The sequence below is a fragment of the Oreochromis aureus genome, linkage group 6 (genome assembly GCF_013358895.1).
Source record: "Oreochromis aureus strain Israel breed Guangdong linkage group 6, ZZ_aureus, whole genome shotgun sequence".
Classification (NCBI taxonomy): Eukaryota; Metazoa; Chordata; class Actinopteri; order Cichliformes; family Cichlidae; genus Oreochromis; species Oreochromis aureus.
Window position 1 is genome coordinate 23,994,009 of NC_052947.1, and position 19,838 is coordinate 24,013,846.

General features: G+C 40.9%; 1 protein-coding gene across 1 annotated transcript in view; it reads left to right on the top strand.

The window, feature by feature from the left end:
• The window catches only part of ptprdb (protein tyrosine phosphatase receptor type Db), a 147,993-nt gene that overhangs the window by 61,962 nt on the left and 66,193 nt on the right, over window positions 1-19,838 (top strand). The window contains exon 6 of the mRNA XM_039613748.1: window positions 17,236-17,382. Within this exon, the coding sequence (XP_039469682.1) occupies window positions 17,301-17,382 (82 nt within the window). The 5' untranslated portion in view covers window positions 17,236-17,300. The remainder of the gene's footprint in view (window positions 1-17,235; window positions 17,383-19,838) is intronic.

Consider the following 19,838-nt stretch of genomic DNA (forward strand, 5'->3'; position numbering starts at 1 on the left):
GTGTGTGTGTGTGTGTGTGTGTGTGTGTGTGTTGTGCTCTTTCTTCCTCATCTTCTATCCCCGTGGCGCGCATGATGGTTTAACATAGCAAACTGGTGCCAGACCACAAAGCTTTATTTTCTCTTTACAGTTCTTTCTCTTTTTTGGCTCTCTCTTTATCTGTCTCTCCCCTCCTTTCCTTCCCTCCCCTGCTTACTACTGTACAGTTTAATCTGCAGTGGGGGCTTAGTGGCACGGCTGCAGGACTTCCACATCACTTCTTTTTTTGCTGCCAGAGAATCTGCTTCTGTTTGCAGCCATTTTTTTCCCTATTGCCCTCTTTGCCTTAGGTCCTCTAAAGCTATGAATTTATTTAATCATTTATTCATTTTCAGATTTCCTCAGAAATTGTCTTCACGGCAGCGCCTGAGTGACACGCGTTTGCATTAAAATATTATTCTATCTTTAGCCACTATTCAGTTGACACAGCGGTAAAACTCAGGTGATGTCTGTGAAATCACTGCTATGAGTTTTTGCACCACATATAGCTGCAAAGACAGGGCTTCCAACCACTGCTTGATCCGCTTTTGAATATATAACTTTGACGACTGATTGTCATCTAAACATTTGTTCTTTCTTCCTTTTTTTTCTTTGGCAGTCATCCATTACTGCTGTGGTATTTTCCCAGAGATTACTTGTCAGTCAGACAGTGTTGGCACTCTGTCTTGGAATTTATCCACTGATTGTAAATAAAAGATGGGCACAGCCCTGAGTTTGAAAAGTGAAGCCAGTGATGGATTGCCTTAAACATACATTCTTTCTAATGGCCAGCAGGAGGCGCCGCATCTGGCTGGAGCAAACTAAAAACTAAAGTAGGGTAAACTCGGGTGTGACTATCATTGGTACTGACAAATTACCAGCATATGAGTGTACAGTGTCATGTCATGTTTAAAAAATGCTTAAGTCAAGATTTCAGGATGTCACAAACCAATGTGTGAGGTGACAGTGGCTATGTCCATTTTCTGTAAGTCACACACTTTTTTCTCATTTTTTCCCCTTGCAAGCAGATGTTTCCCATCATATATTTTTAATGTCAACCCAATACACGTTACTGCTGTTTTATATAAATCAGAAATAGAGCAGCAAAGTCCACACTGGACACGAACATCTCACAGATGACTATTCCATTCTACAGTGAGTAATTATCCAGGTCATTACATATATGAAGGCGTAGTCTTTGCTCTGTCCTCTGGAGTCTGTTGTTCTAGCCACAATGACAGCGTTTCAGTACTTTACCTACTTTCACAACCTCTCCATTCCCAAACAAAAGGCCAAACCGCAACTAGAAACCTAAAATTGGTTTCCACCAATCACCCACAGCTCATTAATTCTATTAGTCTCTCTTAGCTCCTAATTCTTCTGCCTGTCCAGGATTAGCCTTCACTGCTGCTTGTCTGTTGATTTATAATTAATAACTTTGATTGTCTTCGTTGTTTGTTTTTACCAATTGAATCAGAAGAGGTCTTTTGAATTGAGCTTTTTCTTTTGTTCTCATGATCATTCTTCATCCTGTTGTCTTTCATTTTCTCTCGGCTTCTCTCTGGGGGGGCTGAAAGTCCAACACAAATCCTATTTCTTGTTGTTCATGTTCAGGAATTACGTTCAGCCGTGCTATTTCCCTCAGACTCCCTAAGGCACCTGGGATTAAATGATGCGTGATATGTGATGTGTGTGTTTGTGCGCGCGCTTGTGTGTGTGTGTGCATATGCAGTTTTTTGTCAGCCTTTACTGTTAGTTTTGATTGTATAAGGGTTTTCTGTGTGTAACAGCCACAGTAAGACTCACCTTTGGTGTTCTAAAAGATTCGGGGTTTGTAGGCTGTGGATTCATTGAGTGTGTGGGAGCATGTGTAAGTCTGGGCGTAGCCATTCTTATAAACCTCTATTTGTGTGTGTGTGTGTGTGTGTGTGTGTGTGTGTGTGTGTGTGTGTGCGCGCGCATGGGGATGGGGATGAATATGAATAATTCTCTTTACATGCACCAAACATTTGAATTTACGTAGCATTTTTTGTCCTTAGAAGACCTGAGACACCAGGGAGCAAATGTTGCCGGCATGACCTAAGATTTTGCCATATCAGATGGACTTAGTTCACAATAAGTGTTTCATTTATTTCAGAACGCATTTTTTATTATGCATATTATAGACAGTGGCCTCACCCATTTTTATATTTGGATTAAAGAAACCAAGAAGTGGCCATATGTGTTTTTAATATGGGACTCTATGCCGATCGACTCGCTTTATGAGCCTACCTCTAGTGGCGACCTGAGGAACTGCAGATTTTGCACTTCCAAGTCAGTTCTCAGCCTCAGAGGTTGCGGCTTGGATTATCTGAATGACACAGCATATGTACAAATCATCTTCAAAATGTAGTGTCTACTGGATAACATAAATTTAGCCATGTCATACCTTAAATATATATAGTAGCTATAACACTAATATCAATATCAATATTAGGAGATGCTATCTCTAAATAGATACTAGATCAACACTGAACCAACAGAAAAGCTTTGCATACTGTGCTCATCATTCTTCTTATAAACATGTGCTATGAAATCATTGCCTTTCCTCTCTAATGTATCCCAAACCACCTACTCAGCAATCCCCAACTACTCCATTCCTGGATGCCCTTTAGACACAGGAAGTGCCTTAGCAGGTTTCTCAATATCTCGATATTAAATTAGACTGGTCATTTAATACATCCCTTGGTGTACAGATTGGCATCATTTTCCCTGTGCATACTCTGAATCTCTCGGCCAAAGCAAAGAGACACCTAACCTACTGCGGCCTTTCATAAAAAGCTCCTGTAATAGGTTTATTGAAAATAACAAGGTTGTCTTCTAGAGTTACAGACGGGGCTCTGCCGCTGTCTCGGCTCGAACATCAATAAACTGTGGAGTATTTTTTTTCAATGGAGTGATTTTTTTTTAATTTTTTTTTAGGCGCGTTTCGACTGCTTACCAAGGTATCCAACCTAATGCTGAGAAATGTGAGCGTCCTGAGACGGTTCGTAAGAAGGCATGAAACAAACCATAGAACAAAGCACAAAGTTGAATGGGGAAGGAGTTTTATTCTTAATCATTTGTGAATAAGAAGCTATGAAACATACATCTCTACATAAATACCATCTATTTGTGTCGATACTCAAACTCTCAAAGCATTGGATAAGATAATTTATATATATCTACAAGCAGCTGCTGATAATCACATAAGTTAATTGCACAACTGGTCTTCAGTTGTTTCAGCAGTGTGGTTTTTTTAAAGCAACACAGGGACACTTGAGTCGGGTTCAGAAATCAGTCACGTCACAGATTGATCCCCTTCCTCCTGCACAGCTCTGTCACCGCCTGAGCCTGAGACTGTCTGTGTTCCCCAGTGGGTGTGTGCATGTCCAAGTGTGTGTGAGCCTCTGTGTCGGCATCTGTGTTGCCTCCCTTTTCACAGAAAGGCAGACATAATAGGCCAGTGTAAAAACTATGGCACAAACACACGCAAATATATATGTGTATGGAGTTAAAGGCACTAAAACGCGGGATTATAACATAATCTGACATTTCTTGGCTGATATGCTGATTCACCGATTAGAAACCAGTCTGCCATGCCAGGGGTGAGTGTGTGTGTTTGTGTGTAAAAACAGAGACATAATAACAGATAATGTGTGTGCATGGGTATGCGGTGTTTGTAGCAAGCTTTTTTGGCTAGATGATATGAAAGAGAGCGATCATCCAAAAGACAATTGTAAAACTACATCCCTCTTTGATTAGAACTAGAAACCTCTGTATTGTCATCAGCTCACTCGGGCAAAACGCACTCTGTCATTCTCACACATGCTCGCATACAAGCGAGCGAGTTATGATAAGCTTGCTTACCCCAAATGGGCTTCCCCGCCCATGCGCACACAACTCCATCTGCACAAGCAGCATACATTAAGCTTGCTCAAATTGGCTGCCCAGCACAGACACACACATACTGCATCACAGAGATATTTTTTTTGTTTTCCTGTTGTGACGTGTGCTCATTTTAAGCAGCCTAGCTATGCCGTTCTACTCTCCTCACAGACAATTTAGCTGCCTCTCTGCTGCCCTGGGTGGCAGCCAGTAAAATGGTGGCGCTCATTGTGGAAGGCTGCTGGCTGCTATTGATTTGGCCCAGCAGGTCTCTGAGGATACACACTGTTGCCCTGCCGGCTAGGCCCAGGGAAGGGGACTGTAGTGTTTGTACGTGTGTGTGTGTCAGATATAAAGGGAGAAGGGATTTTCAAGTGTACATTGGTGCAGTTTGTGACGACAACTCTCCTAAATCCTATTCTGCAGCAAGGCTGCAGTAACTATATGCTCTGAACTGTTTAAACCCCTTTGGGAAACTATAGGAAAGTCCAAAGTGATCAATTAGCTGGAATATTTTTGATGTGATTTCTTGTGTTTACTCAGAGAACAGATTTACCCGAAAAGTGCTGCTTTCTGCAATATTTCACTGTCATCTCACCTCCCTTTTCCTCACTTTCTTCCACCACTTCAGCTCCTTATACAAGCTTTGAAAAACAAACAAAGGGAAGCTGGCTTCAGACTATAAATAATGCAGAGACAGAGATTGGGGTCAAATGCTTTGGATTCCACAACACATATCGCGGAATGGATGCTTATGCACATACGTTTCGCAGATCACATAAAGCATTGCGTTTTTCTTTGTTAAGGGCAAAATTTATTCCCCAGTGATCAGTCAGTGTAGTAATTAAGCGCACTTGCACAGTGTCACATATGTAGCAGAGCACTAGACGACCCTCTCGCACACAGTTACTACTGTATAGGTGCAGAAGCTGTTGACTGCCGTGATGTCCCTCGATGGCAACGCGTGACAAACGAGTCTGTTCAGAACACATTTAGGTCTCGTTGCATCCTATCCCCGCTCCGCCCGTACCTCTCCTTTTCATAACTTCGACAAGGGCAACTCAGCCATCCTCTCCATCCACAGCTCCTATCCATCAGCACACTGCCATAATCTGCCGCTGCCCCGTGATAAATTACTTTTCACGTGCTGATGTATGAGCCTATCAGCCTTTGAGGAAATGACAGATTAGATCATTATGCCTCTTTATGATTATATGAGCGTTGTTGTTTTTTTTCTATACGTTGGTGTTTATCACGTGCAAGTTTGCGTTGTGTTATATGAGATTCATTTTTTCACTGAGTTTTCAAGGAGGGTGAAAAGAAGGAGATGAGATGAGCTGGGTGTTTATGAAGGTGGGCTGTAGTGGAAGAAGCCAGTGCACATGAAACAGGATTTCTTCTAAAGAAAAGCCTTTCAAGGAAAACACCTTAAAGTCTTGAAGTCTATGCTATGGTGTGGACTCAAAATTTCACAACCAATCTAAGCAGTAGAGAAATTTGGTATCGGTGACTATTTTAAAGTGAATTCCCTCCAGCGCATTAGGCAGAAATCAGTGCAGAATGCTGGTTGTTCTAGAGGGAAGCTCTTTGAATCTTAAAGACAACATTGATTTTATATGGAAACAAAACATTCTGTAATAAACCTTGATTATGCTGTCGGTCCAATGCCAAATTATCTGTATTTGGAAAACTTTTGTACCCTCAATTTGTGATTTGTAGTTCACATTTGAATAAGAAGAGTTAGTTGACACTGAATGCACTGGATGTGTGTAGTTTATAACCACATTGTGAAAGGAGCAATATGTGCTCAAATATTTATTATATTTATTTATTCTTCCTGCTTTGTGCTCATGTGGAACCAAAGTGTACAAATGTAATGGACATCTGCAACAGTCTAGCATTATTTTTGTCATATATACCATATACTGCTTACTGCTCATTTAAAGTGTGCATGCATCTAATATTGGAAAAATGTAAGATTGGAAAAGTATACTTTATGTTTTATATTTCAATATAAACATAAACTATCATTCTAGGTTGAAATGATTGTGCAGCATCCGTCTTTAATTACTTTAAAAAAAAAAAACAGGAATTAAAGGTACAAGTCTGAATTTTTGTCGAGTTTTTTATAAAATCCACACAGGGTCAAAAGTATGCATACACGCTCAGATATATACATTTAAATCTTTTAATAAGCGGTGCTGAAGGTTCTTCAACATCTTCTGACTACAGCTTTATATAACCGTCACATCAGACAGCTTGCTCCCTTAACTTATGGTACAACATTCAGCAACATAAAATATTATACATATATGGGTGTTTTTTTTCAGCTCTAGCCCTGAAAAACTAGTGCTAGCAATAAAAAAAGCACCCAGTGTCAGATTATTGTGCTCTCAGATTCAGCACGTGAACAGCGTACCCCATGAGCCCTGTTTTACGTAAACCAACCCTGCAATTAATTCGTCGAGTGATGCGTGTCTCCAGCAATCACAAGCAAAGAAGGTCTTGTTTTACCTCCTGTAGAAACAGTTGATATAGTAGAGAGTATGTACTGTACATGTTTACTCTGTGAGTGTTCGTTTCATTCAGCCTAATGCTTTCTCCCTGACCCCTGACTTCTGAATCCTCTCCAGTTGTATGTCATTCTGAGCATCAATGGCTCATAGAAACTAGGACATGCCTTGACAGACAGCAGGCTTTTCACATTCATCTTTCCCTAGCATGTGGAGGTGTTAGGGTCCATTTAACAAGCCTGAAGCTGCAAGATTGCAACATGCAAGATTTTCCATCACTGCCTTCATCGTTATCACCAAACAACCAAGATTATTGCTGTGTTAGTGCCTGTGAGAAAGCACTACAGACCACATATCTGTGCACCTGCAGTATTCTCTTCATGGTGCCTAGTCTCCTCTGCTGTAAGACAACCTCTGCACTGCTGTCACTAGCCATTATATAGTGTGCACCACCATACAGGTCTTTTCTCCTCACAAGCCGACACTCTCACACACATAAACACACAGAAGGAAGCACATGCATATATTCTCCATATTTTATACATGCACAGCATCACACGCATCATAGATTCTTGCTCTTGTTTGAGCTCACATCTTGCAGTTTTTATCCACTCTCACATGCAAGCAGTAGTATCTTATTCTTTTTACAGCTGCTCCATTTAGGGCTCACTACAGCAGCTTATCTTCCTCCCTGTATCCTTATCCCGAGCATCCTCCTCTGTCACACCAACCCTCTGCTTATCCTTTTCTAATTTTGCCTCCAAAACAATGATTAAAAGTATCTAAGTACACTTTTTCTAGTGTTGTATAGATGTGTGCACAGTTTTCAGGAACTTTACTGGAGTATTTTTGCTTATGCTGATTATACTGATTTTTTTTAGTGATGCTGCTTCTTTTATGGGCGCATCATGGGTGCAGATTTCCTGCTTTGTGGAACAACACAGTGAGTCTGTATCGAAAAGGTGATGTTAATTAATACACTCAAGCACCTTATTGCTGCTCGCTATGACTCCCATGATAAGCTAGTTTATCACTACGGCTGAAAACAACAGTAGACAGTTCACCTGTCTCTGAAGAAAGATAACAAAATCTAGCTAACAGCGCCCTTAAAGCCCCTCCTTCTTCTTCCCCTCCATCCAGTCGTATTGCTAAGCTAACTGGCCGCTGGGTGTTACTTCATATTTAATGGTCAGATATGAGGGCGGTTTCAATCTTCTCACCCAAATGTCCACCAGAAAGCAAATAAGCAAATATCCTAGTTCTTTTAGGAAAGTCTCCGGGTTCCACCACTGCTCCCTCTCTCTGAAACAAAATATTATTTTCTTTCTCTGAAAAGTCTCAACGAGTTTGGATAAACATGTATCACTGATAGATCTGGGACGCAAGTCATATTTTGAAGTCATGGCGCAATAAGATCCTTATCTGTTTAACACTCCACTGTATTCATCTTACTCTAGGAACTCAAACAAGCAAGCCTGCTGTTATATAAAACGCTGGATCCAGTTGAGACAAATGGAGCACTGATACTAACAAGCAGAAGTTTTTAAGGGCTGGTTGGGAAATCATGTTAATCTCCCTGCCTCTTGGATTTCTTGCTCTTCAAACCACACACACACACACACACTGCAGGTCCAAACTTCCTTTCTTGGTGACATCATTGTGTTGCGGTGCCCCCAGCGGCAGCAACCCAACGAAGGGCGGAGGTGCTGTGATGTCTGATTTGATTCACCCTGACAACCAAGGACCATTTGGGAACCCTGTAACCACGGCAACTCCCATCACAACATTCAGGGTGGTTGGTCGACAGGGCCAGTCAGGGTTCCTTGCATCCATTTTTAATGGCCAATGTGCTTAGTTGCTCTTCCCGGGCCTGTCTCCCCGCGGTCCCATCTCCAAGAAGGAGAGGCAGCCGCACTTGGTGGAAAAAGCCCCCATTACATATTTATTGTCCCCACTCTTAATTATTGAGCCAAACGATATATAGCCAGGCTCTCTCTCTGTCTCGCTCTCCCGTCTTTCTTTTTAACTCGTAGCGATCAGATCTTCTTTCTCCTGTCTTTTTTTGCTCTCCCATCTCTCCATTTGTCAGACCTCTGTCCTTTCAAACTATGTAACTTCATATCCATATAAAGTAACCACCAATGGAAAATATGAGGTTTTGTGTAAACTGTAGTCTCAGCAGCTTGTGTTGTGGAAAGTTACCCAGCATGTTTGAATTTTCCTGCAGAAAACCAATGGAACTGGCACATGTTACAAATGTGTGATGTTGCATGTGTCACAGCTCGAAGCAAAGCGTCTTCTTATTTCTCAGTTTAAACAAACACCTCATTAAGCAATTTTGCATGTGTGCAACTTGGTCTTTCTGCTCTTCTTTACCTTCTTTAAATTGGCAGCAGCATATGCAAGACATAATCAAGATTCTGGCACATGTTTCCTTCCTAATTATAATAGTTATGGTTGATTATATAGTTGGAAAGAATCCTTCAAGATGCTGCCACGTGCTCAAAGAAACAATTATTTAAAAATCCACGCATGGTGTTCACATCGTTGCTTTTCCCTGCATGTTATTTTGAGTCATACCCATGTACTCCCACTACTCTGCTGGCCAAAATCAATCTGAGGAAAAAAGCTTTGGTAACCCCATCCTTCTCGTTCAGACATTGTAACATGACATTGGAGAAGATTGATCTAGAAATGTATTTTTGGACTCCCTTTGACCTTGAGGGTAGTTACTCTTTACAACTTTTTAAAATCCCCTTTGTCTCTGTTTCGTTGTTGCTAGGAATATTTTTTTTGTGTGTGTGTGTTTTTTCCAGTAATCAGTAGGTTTCAGCCTTCTTCAAAGTTTCCCTGAGCTTGTACAGATGAATAGTTGAAAAGGAAAGATTAGGATTTGATTTAATTTGCCCACTTTGCATGAAATCAGCCGGAGGGAAGCGTGGAAAAAGCATGACTTTTTACATTCAAATGGAGCTCGCTTTTATCTAGTCAGCAGTCACTCCTGCTCATTGACGAAAAAAATGGTTTTCTCTCACAATAGGAAGGCCATCTCTTGACTTGTGGTGCACCGTGGAATTCAGTGAATGTGTGAAGTAGAGTTTATGAGCTGCTGCGTGGTTCCTCTGCCGCCTCCTCCTCGTCCTCCTCAGTGTCAAAAGGAAACAGGAGGTTCGCTCAGTTGTTGAGCACCACTGGACATGTGAGTGGCTGTTTCTGTGAATGGTTGCATGTTTTGAGACCACAGGTACTGTAAGTGCATTCACTGGACTCTCAGGGGAAGTGAGCAGAATGTAAAGGACTGCGCTGAGTGAGCTCTCAGGCTGATGAACCTATTGAGCACCCTGGTTAGATAGTATATAAAAGAAGAGGATTTGGGAGATAGGTTATAGCTGTGGATAAAAGGTCCAGTTACAGAAGGGTTAGCTCGCTTCTGGAGGAAATCCATATTTTATTTGACGTGAGAGCTGTTCAAAGGGCTGTAAATTATTACTGCCATATTCCTGCTTTTAGAGGTCACCCTGGCAGCTAGATAGATATTTGTGTATGTGTGTTTGTGGATGTGGATGTGTGCCTGTGTTAGCACTCATGTTCACCCTGATGTGTATCCAGTTCTGCTAGACATGTGTAGCATGTCACAGGGCTGCAGCAGGAGTCACACCATAACCATACGCGGGCCCATCGATCCATAGATCTATCCTCTCTCCATCCATCCATATACTAAAACACATTACAGAGATGACTGCCTCTGATGTGACACTTTACCTCCAGCGATAAAGGCTTTCCGCTGTACAGTGAATGCCGCCGGAGGAAGGTATCGTTGCCAAAATGAGCACACTTGGAAGCACGACAATACGAAAAATATGACATAACTACATTCTGAAGTACTGTACACGAGTGCCGTTTTGACTGTTTCTGAGGCTCATTGCAGATATATCAGTGTTCAGTACACTGCGGCACAATTTTGTTGTTGTTTACAAGACTTGATTGAGAAAATGAGAAGTGGTGTAATTCAGAGGTGGTGTGCAGAGACACTATAACCGAGGTGACGGTGGTGCAGTGTCCTGGTAAGTTGCTAAACTACATTGCTGGGACATTGCCAGTTCTTTCAGTTGACTAATGAGTTAGTCGGCTTATAGTTTCTGCTCTAATGTGAATTTTAAATCACAAGATTTTTTCTTTTTTACAGCTCCTGCTGCGCTTTTTAAAAAAAAAATGACATTTAATGAAAACAGGATACGTGTAAAACATGGCTGGAAATGTTTCCACTGTGGTGCCGCTACTTAAAATAAGGCATCGGAGCTCCAGTTACACGGGCGCAGACATAAAATTACCACACCGAAGTAACCGCATTGCTGTACTTTCTCTGTCTCCTTCCAGCTCTTGGTTTGTGTGCCACTGAAATCCCTCTCTTTAACCTTCATGGCCCTCAGCTGGTGCTCATCTCTCATCTTCTTCCCAGTTCCTCCCTCCATCCCTCCCTGCTGCTATCTTTACAGCCCTCTTACTAATGCACCGCTCAATTAGCCTTCGATGAGGCTTCCACTAAAGGCTGGATAAATAGGTAATTACATGTTGTCATCCCCCCACCTCTTGCTAATCCACTCAACTTCACTCCACTCCTCTCTGTCTACTTCTCTTTCCCTCTTGCTGTCTCGATATCATGGGTGGCTGCCAGAGATGGTCCAATAGAAACTCAAGAGTGGGTCTGTTAGTCACAGCTGGCTTAACCCGTCGACTGGCCATATTCAGCAGTCTGCTTAGTGCACAATTTCCCCCCTTTTTTTCCTCCCTGTTATTTGGTGAAATGTATAATCATAATGGGAAAACTGGAACCACCCACTGGCTAAATGATGACAAAATCTTGCCTGCTAATAGACTGTATGCAGTCTGGGGCATTTTGGTCTGTCAGAAAGAGGTGACATAAATGGTCAGCGGTGGAGAGCAATAGTTGCACTTTTTGTGAGACTGACAATCAGAAAAGCACTCGCTTTGGCTCAGCACTCTAACGGCTATTAAAGCAATCAAATCGCCTGCCTGAAGGCAACAGTCCACAGGCAGTCGGTGAAGCTAGTGGGATGTATTATTGTGCCGAGGCCAAAAAAAAAAAAAAAAATAGAAACAAACTATTCATCAGCTTCAGAGCGACTGAAATAAATAATTGCAACCATGTTGTCTTTGAGTTGTCATCTGTTACATCAGTGATAACAGTGTTTACCATAATGCATAAATGGCTATTAAACAGTATTGAGCCAGTCAGGCTCATGAAGTTTGCCGCTCTCGAGGTCTGCCCATTATTCAGCAATGTCGCAGCAATATGGATTTTCATCTTTCATGTGTTAAGAACAGACTGCTTTCACGCAAGGAGCTGCTGAAAAGGGCCAGGCTTCCTTTTGGGAGAACCAACTCAAAAGCTTTTATTCTAACATCAAGGAAACAGAACAGAGAAGGGAGGAAAAAAGGGTAATGTCTGCAAATTAAAATAAAAATGTGTTCTGAAATGAAATAGAAGCCCGTCTCGCAATCTGAAATAGGCACTCTTTGCCTCTTTGAGTATGAAATTTGCTCTTATTTTTATTCAAGAAAATCCAAAATCCCCTCTCGCCCACCTGATAAGACACTTGATTGACATTGCAGTCCTCCTTAAGAGAGGTAAGATGTTGGTGAGACCATCTTACAAAGGCAAAAAAAAATGATAGTTTGTTTGAGAGTTTGGGATTGGATGAAAGTTTGGGGTAGCGAAAGGAGAGAGAAAAGACGAAAAGGGGAGGCAGAGAGAGAAGCAGCCAGGCTGAAGAAAGATATAAAGGGAGGCAGAAAGAAAGGATAAGAGGCATGTCGGGAGGGGAGGAGGACAGAGTGTTTGGTGAACCGGGGGAAGTGATAAGTTGAGTACAGCCAGATAGCCTAAATCCTCATCTCAATCAATCACATTTTCTCTTCCTCCCCTCTCAGTTTGTCTTATTGATTTCTTGTTGCTGCCAGTGTCCTGAAAGCCAGCTCAAATGACTTTTCAGAGTTTTGGGGGGCTCCATTTCCCAGTGAAAACTGGTATTTGGTCATTTGTTCTCATAGCTATATATAGCTATATGAGCAGCAGCTCACTGTTCCACACTGTACTCACATTAAAGTGCTTGACGTGTGTTATGGTGTGAACTGAGGAAATTGGAGTGTTTTTTTTATCTTTAAGAGCAAGTAAATCATATGTCCTCTTAAACAAATGGAGATGTAAAGCTTGCTTATTTTGAAAATGTGGAGATTAATATCACAAATACATGTGATTTCAATTCATCATCTAAAATCTATTGCTCTTCACTTGTCCGTCATTATACCTGGTGAGGTCAATAAGTACGGCAGCAGTCAAGTTTCAAGTGTATTGCTCCGATTTGGATTTACAGGCTTAAAACGTTGATGCAAGAGGTGCAGCATCTTAAAGTTTTTTGGTAAAAACTGCGACCAAGTTCACAAATTTATGTGGTTTTTGATCTGTCATGCATGGCTAATGTGGAAAACATTAAAAAAAGTTAAGGCACAGATGGCCTTAATTTTTTGAAAAAATGTCATCAGTAATGAAAAACAGTAATTGAATATAAGCATTTGAATCTTTGGGATATGCAGCTGATGTATACAGTTTGTGCGTCTCAGCGCCCACACGATACCACAGTCTGAGTCACTTTTGAAAAGGCCAGCGAGGTGGCTCGGCAGAGCACTTTCTCCGTCTCTTGTCTTGTGTTTTTCTCACACTGACAAATAATAACACACGGGCATATGATGTATCTACCTGCATACAGCGGCTGCTCTTGAACGCTCAAAGGTGGGTGAGTTATCCTCTGCAGAGGCAATTAAAATGGGCCAGCGCAACGTTAAGTTTTGTGCCTTTAAAGATCATAATTTCTCTTAAAAAAATGCTCAGGGGGTACTTCTGGAGTCTGTTTGAGTTTGTTTGTGTACACTTGGGAAGATGACGGATAACTGGTAATCAGCATGTGTATGAGTTTATGTGCACGCACATGCTCAGTAGTCATATACATCAAACAAACACTCTCCCTTCAAGCCATATCCAGCTGTGTTTTCTTTGTTGTTCTAGGAGACAGTTTGACAATTTGCTCTTTTTTTTTCTTTTTCTTATTTTATACTGCTTGTTATCTATCCGCTATGTCAGTGAGTGCTTTCAGATCCTCTGTTAGTGACAAGGCAGCATCTTCAACTTCGCCGTTAAGCCGTGGTATTAGTTTAAGGAGCTGTTAAATAATCAAACGACATGTTGCCGTCAAAACCACCTACACTGAGATGGAGGAAAAGCTGAGAATTGAAGTCCTTTAGGAATTAAGTTAGTCATCTTGAGAAGAAGAAAAAAAGCCAGTTTTGCCACACGAGTGCTTTCAAGGAACCACCAGGTGTTACCGTGGTTACCAAATGAGCTCATACAGGTCATTTGTAAGATCACTTTCTTGATAAACTAACAGCACCAGGGATGAGCTGACACCTTTCACTCCAGAGTTCGTATGAGCTGATCCATAAAACTTACTGCATGTGTGAAAGCAGCCCGAGATAATCAAAATATGGTCTTTGAGAAAACTTGAGCTCGCTGCTGAGGAGTGCAACAAAAACCTTGCTGTTGCCACTTAGCTTATCTTGTTTTTTCTCGTGCGGCGCTATGATGCAACAAACACAAATTGTCTCTTCATTGACATTTCTGTCAGTCTGCCACCATTTCAACAGGGCAAATAGAATAAGTTAATTAGTATGTCTAATTGCATTTGGTGGCTCAGCTTTTGGAATATCAAATCAAATTAGGATTCTCAGTGTTCTCTTCCGTGGCACACGGTTTGCCTTAAGCTATGCTTTTTAGGATCTGTCTTTTGTCTTTGTCTCTATCTTTCTCAGCATCCCTTCCAGCTGTACTAGGCTCTCGCTTTGTAGTCTCCCCTCCTCTCTCTCATCATCCGCCCACACTTTCTTTTCCTTTTCTTTCCGTTTTTGGATCAGATTTTCACTTTCTTTTAATTTGTTTTTTTTTCCTTTTGACTTGCACTTCCTCAGCTCTCAACTTTTGATCTCTTAATGAATTGTTTCCGTTATAAATTGACTCTGTAACAACTGGAAGAATGCAATAGATTAAAATTAATGCTATAAATAGCACTTAAATGAATTTAACCTTGTTTTTTCTAATATGTTTTCTTGATTATTATTATTATTACTGAAACAAGGCTGTGGACATATTTTCTAATCCTGTTCACTTTTCTACGTCCGTCCGTCTGTACCGGACGTAGAAGCATAAGCCGGTCTGCCACTCTTCAGTTAGTCTTTGTTCTGTCAGAAGCTATTCCGGCGATAAGTGTAACAGATAGCTGCAGGCCCAGGCAGACAGACAGTGTATAATTGAGTGATAGGGACTAATGTAAGTGAATGGCTTAGGGCCGACTGTGATCTACAGCAGCAGCAGAAGCTCGGGCATAGAGGGAAGCTTTCTGTTAGGCCGTCAGTAATACTAACAACAACAGCCACCAGATGACAATCTGGTGACTACCTGGCTGTGTGTGTATGATTGTCCGTGTGTGTGTGTGTGTGTGTGTGTGTGTGTGTGTGTGTGTGTGTGTGTGTAAGTTTGTATTTTGGGCTCAGGTTATCTTCCTTTTGTCTTTTTTCCATTACGGGTTCCCTTCTTGTCTGTTTACCGCTCCTCTTTTATTTCTCCTCTCTCCACACACCTTTTCTCATATCTTTTTATTTATCACTACCTCCATCACTGCCACCCCCTAAACCACCCCGAGTTAGCTCTTTAATTAACGTGACACGCTGTGAAGTGAGTTACTAAATAATGCAGGCTTTTCCAGTGACAGTGAATAAGCTGCAGTGATTAGTGGGCATACACGGCACACACACACATAAAAAAAAGATCCATCTTTACCAATATTGAATTTTCTGGAAATTAGACTTAATTACACAAATGTGCATATGAATGCTCTGTCAAGAATGCTCCTTCTGTTATGAGTATGCATTTAGAATGACAACAGCAGTCACCCTGAAATTAGTACAATAAGTAGAGTTTGTGTAATTGAGAGCCATTTTTACAGCTAATAACAAAATAACTTGTGAATTAATTAGTAAGAACACACAAAAAAACGTGTTTTTCTTTTGGGTAGATCCTCAAGAAACCCAATAAGTATTGTGCCCGGCCATACTGTACTAGAGTAGTGTAAATCAGTGCAGGACTTAATTTGTGCAGGGAGAGATCTAGGTTATCCCAAAGCAATTGTTCCAAACCAAACCAAGTGGAAAATCCAGCGAGGGTTTTAGTTGTTTGCTGCCTTAGCTGCAGGGATGCAAAGAGCTCTGGGTTCCAGTCTTCCACCCCACCCCCCTTGTCTTTTTTTAATCAGATGGCTTGTTCACGAGTGGAGGGGATTAAGACTGCTGCTGCCGTCGCTGATGAATCTGTCCAGTTTTGGAAGGCACACAAACACATGCACATACCCTCTCAGTCACACAGCTGCAGGCGCGCACAGATGCATATGTAGATGCACACAGAAACAGTTCAGTTACAGGTACCTGCAGTCAGAGTTAGCGAACACAGGGATTCACGTAAAGCAGCGTGAGCATGAACCCGCACATATGCTCGCATGTACACTACAGCGCAGGCCTATCCTGCTCTCCTGCTTCTGCTCACTTTCAGTGTCTCTCATTCAACACCGTCAGCTTCTGGACAGCAGCAGTGATCTGCCATGTCTCATTGTGTCATGTGATTTGAGCTGTGAGATTTCTGACACACAGACTGACGCCTGTCTCTTCTAATGCCAAACACTCACACCAGGCGCTGCAGATGGCACAAAGACAGACAGACAGACAGACAGACAGTTAGAGGGACAGAGAGTTAGGAATAATACAAAAAAAAATCGACTGATGGAAAGGAGAAAGGATGATGCAAGGGAGAGCGTAATAGCAAATGACAGGAAAAGGGAAGGAACGTAAGTTAAAGAGAAAGGATATGAGGAAGTGACGAGGGAACGTTTTGGAGACTAAAGACTTTAAAAGCAGGAAAGGACCTGACAGAGTGTAAGGAAGGAAGGAGGCTTAAGATGAAGGGATAGAGACATTGAGCTGTATGTTGATCCAACACTGTGTGCAACATAGCCAGCAGATAACACTAGTCAGTCTCCTCCCACTTTAATCTGCCCATCATCCATCAATCCCTTGCTCTAGCCTTCCACCCCTCCATCTTAAAGCCAGTCATTCCTTTTTTATCAATTTCAAATCATGACGATATGATGCACATTTGGAAGAAATCCATTACTGAAGTACTTTGTAGTACTTTAAAGCTTTGTAGATTATATAATGGGCAAAAAAAAATAAAGCAGAAAAACTCAGACCATTGCTGTCTTGGGAGATTTAAAAAAAAAAAAAAAAAAGCATAACTGAACTTCAGAAGTCGCTGATTTTTTAATGCCAAATGTTTGCCATAAGTTGAAATTCATCAGCTACTTAGTCAACTCTCTCTCTCTCTCTCTCTCTCAAACACACACACAAGTGCACACACATCAAAACACACCTCTGGCAATGAGTGTATGGTCCTAATGAAGCGAGAAGGGGAGAGGCAGCTGCATAACTGGAGTGTGAGGCCCAGAGGGAACTCACACACTTCAAGTCTGTGTGTGCCCGTGTACGTGTATGTGTTGGTGTGTGTGTGTGTGTGTGTGTACCCACAGTTGATATAATGTCTGAAATTCTCTAAAAATTGGACTTTCTGTAATAACTCTGTTTCCTTTTCTTTCTTTCTCTGACTCCCTGATTCTCTCCCCAGGTTGTGAGAGCCTGTTTCTATTGTCCTGTTGTACAGTGAGGCAGTGAGCTCACGGCTGATACAGCATGCATGTGTCGACATATCCCATGATGCACTCCTGTCCAGGCCTGCTCCTCCTCAGCTTCCTCTTCCTCGCTGATGCTGACAGTGAGTGCTTTCACACTCTGCACTACTGCAGACACAGCCACACACACATGCACGTATATAATATTGTGCAGAGGTTTATGGCCATTATATGTTTGGATTTGTGTACATTGAGGAGTCTGAATTTAATTTGGTCTATTCTGATGAAACCAAACAAACAGCCAGAGTCATGAAAGCAGAACAAACAGATCTGCAGTAGATGCCATGGACTCAACAGAGCCCTGATCTCATTAACATTTAGCTACTCTGAGATTACTTGAGGTTCTTCAAGATGCACGTGACAACAAACCTCCAAAGTATGTAGAGTGTAAAAAATATAATAAAATGCTTTTTTATAAACTGTTGCTGTAATTTATTGTACCTTGTGATTCATTGCTTCATTGCTTAAGCTAATTGTATATATTATGTATGTTATATATAGCTGTTTGTGTTTCATAGACCACTATTCCAGATATCACATCCCTACTATACGTGTGTGTGTGTGTTTGTGTGAGTTTGTACATCTGTGCATGACTGTATGTTTGGTAGCAGGTTTGATACAAGGCCAGATGTTTTTGTCCATCCCAGTATTACTTGGCATGGATAGACAGACCACATATGGCAAATCAGATAATTTCCCTACTGCTTGTGTAATTGTGATTATACCATGTGCATGTGTGTGTGTGTTTGTGTGTATCCATGTGTGATCCCCGTGGCTCATCACATCATCCAATCCTCATCCGATATATTTATCAAGGAAGTTTACATGCACATTAGCATACTGGGTATAGTCACATCCTGGCTGAAACTACAGCTGCAATTACTGCAAATCGTTACTTTCATTGTTACTGAACAAAAAATTCATTTATTTATTTATTTATTTATTTATTGTTTGTTTGTTTGTTTGTTTAATCATCTGGTTTATAAAAGGATGGATTTTCCCACAGCCTAAGATGATGTCATCAAAATGCTTATTATGTGTAACCACAGGCTAAATTAAAACTGAAAGACAATTAGTTTATTAATAGTCCATTTTGGAATTTTCAAATTTAGATTTTTTTTTAACTTGTGCTCTAATGATTACCAGATAGTTGGTGATTCATTTTCTTAAGCATGAGCTAATTTACCAATAGTTTAAGCTTAGCTTGTATAACTGAATGAATTTACAAGATCAAATCTGTACAAAAATCTGTACTGAGACACATATTTGATCTTATGAAGAACATGTCATTGCATGTTAAGTGTAAAATAGCCTACCAACATTATTAATAAGTGTAAATAATAGAAATCTTTACCAGGTGTTTCTTGTCTCCAGTAATTGTTCACAAAATTTTGGGTACTTTAAATGAGCATTTTCATCTGCATTTATGAAATTGGGGAACCAAAAAAGCTACATTTCAGTGTTGCAAGTTTTTTCATTACCAACAAAACTGAATATTTGTGATATTCAGGAAGGTCAGTTCTATCTATTTGTGCCAATAAAAAAAATAAAAGCAGCCTTCTCTGATAATAAATAAAATATATCGCAGGCTAATAACAAAAGCTTAAAAAAAGCCAGTTTCAGTTAAATTTGGAGTAAAATCCAGCCGCAGAGCCACAGAATTCTCAATTTTTCTCCTCTTTTTTTTGGATTTGGAAACTAAAAGAGCCGTTAATATGTATACATCCATGTTAAACACAGCTGTTGAGGTTCTACCGAATTAAGTGGCAAACACACAAGGTAATAGATCAGGTTATGATTAGGTTATGACACAATTTTTAGGTGTCATAGGTGTCAAACAATTTTTGTTTTCTCTGTTTTCATTTATTGGTTTTTAGGCTACACTTTTTTTAAATAACTGGAGGCTGTATAGATTGACAGACCACAGGGAGCTGTTGAGAGGGACAAACGTGGCTCTGGAGGTTTTGGAATCCAAAAACGTCGTGTTAAGTTGATGTGCCTGGAAATATATCCAGAGTTTTTGAGAGAGAGACATGGCCAGGTCTGACTATTCAGGTTGACAATTAGCAATGAGAATCTTATAGCAGAGATGATGAAATGCTCCGGTCTGAGTTGAGACTAAGCATAAAAGACATTAAGGCATAAGAGGAATGTGGGAGTACTAAAAGACTCAGGGAGTACTCAGAAAGGGAATAATGTAAGAGAAAAAGGCTGCTAGTCAAGCTTTATGGGTCTTTTAAACATCCAGGAGTTATACTTTTTCAGTCAAAATGGTATCTAGTGGAAATTTCATTGCGTGTATTTGTTTTGAAATGCTTGTTGCATAAGTATATAATACATGAAGCATGCGTAGCTGTTTGTTGGAAGGAGAATGGAGCGTAGTTCCAAGCAAGCTTGTGGTTATACAATACAGCACATTTTTCATCACCACCTTCTAAAGCAGGCATACATATGCACAAAGCTGCTGTAATGACACACAAGTGCAGGCTTCAGTCAGCCATTTCCATCCTGCAATGTTTTAAAAGTACACAGTCACCCA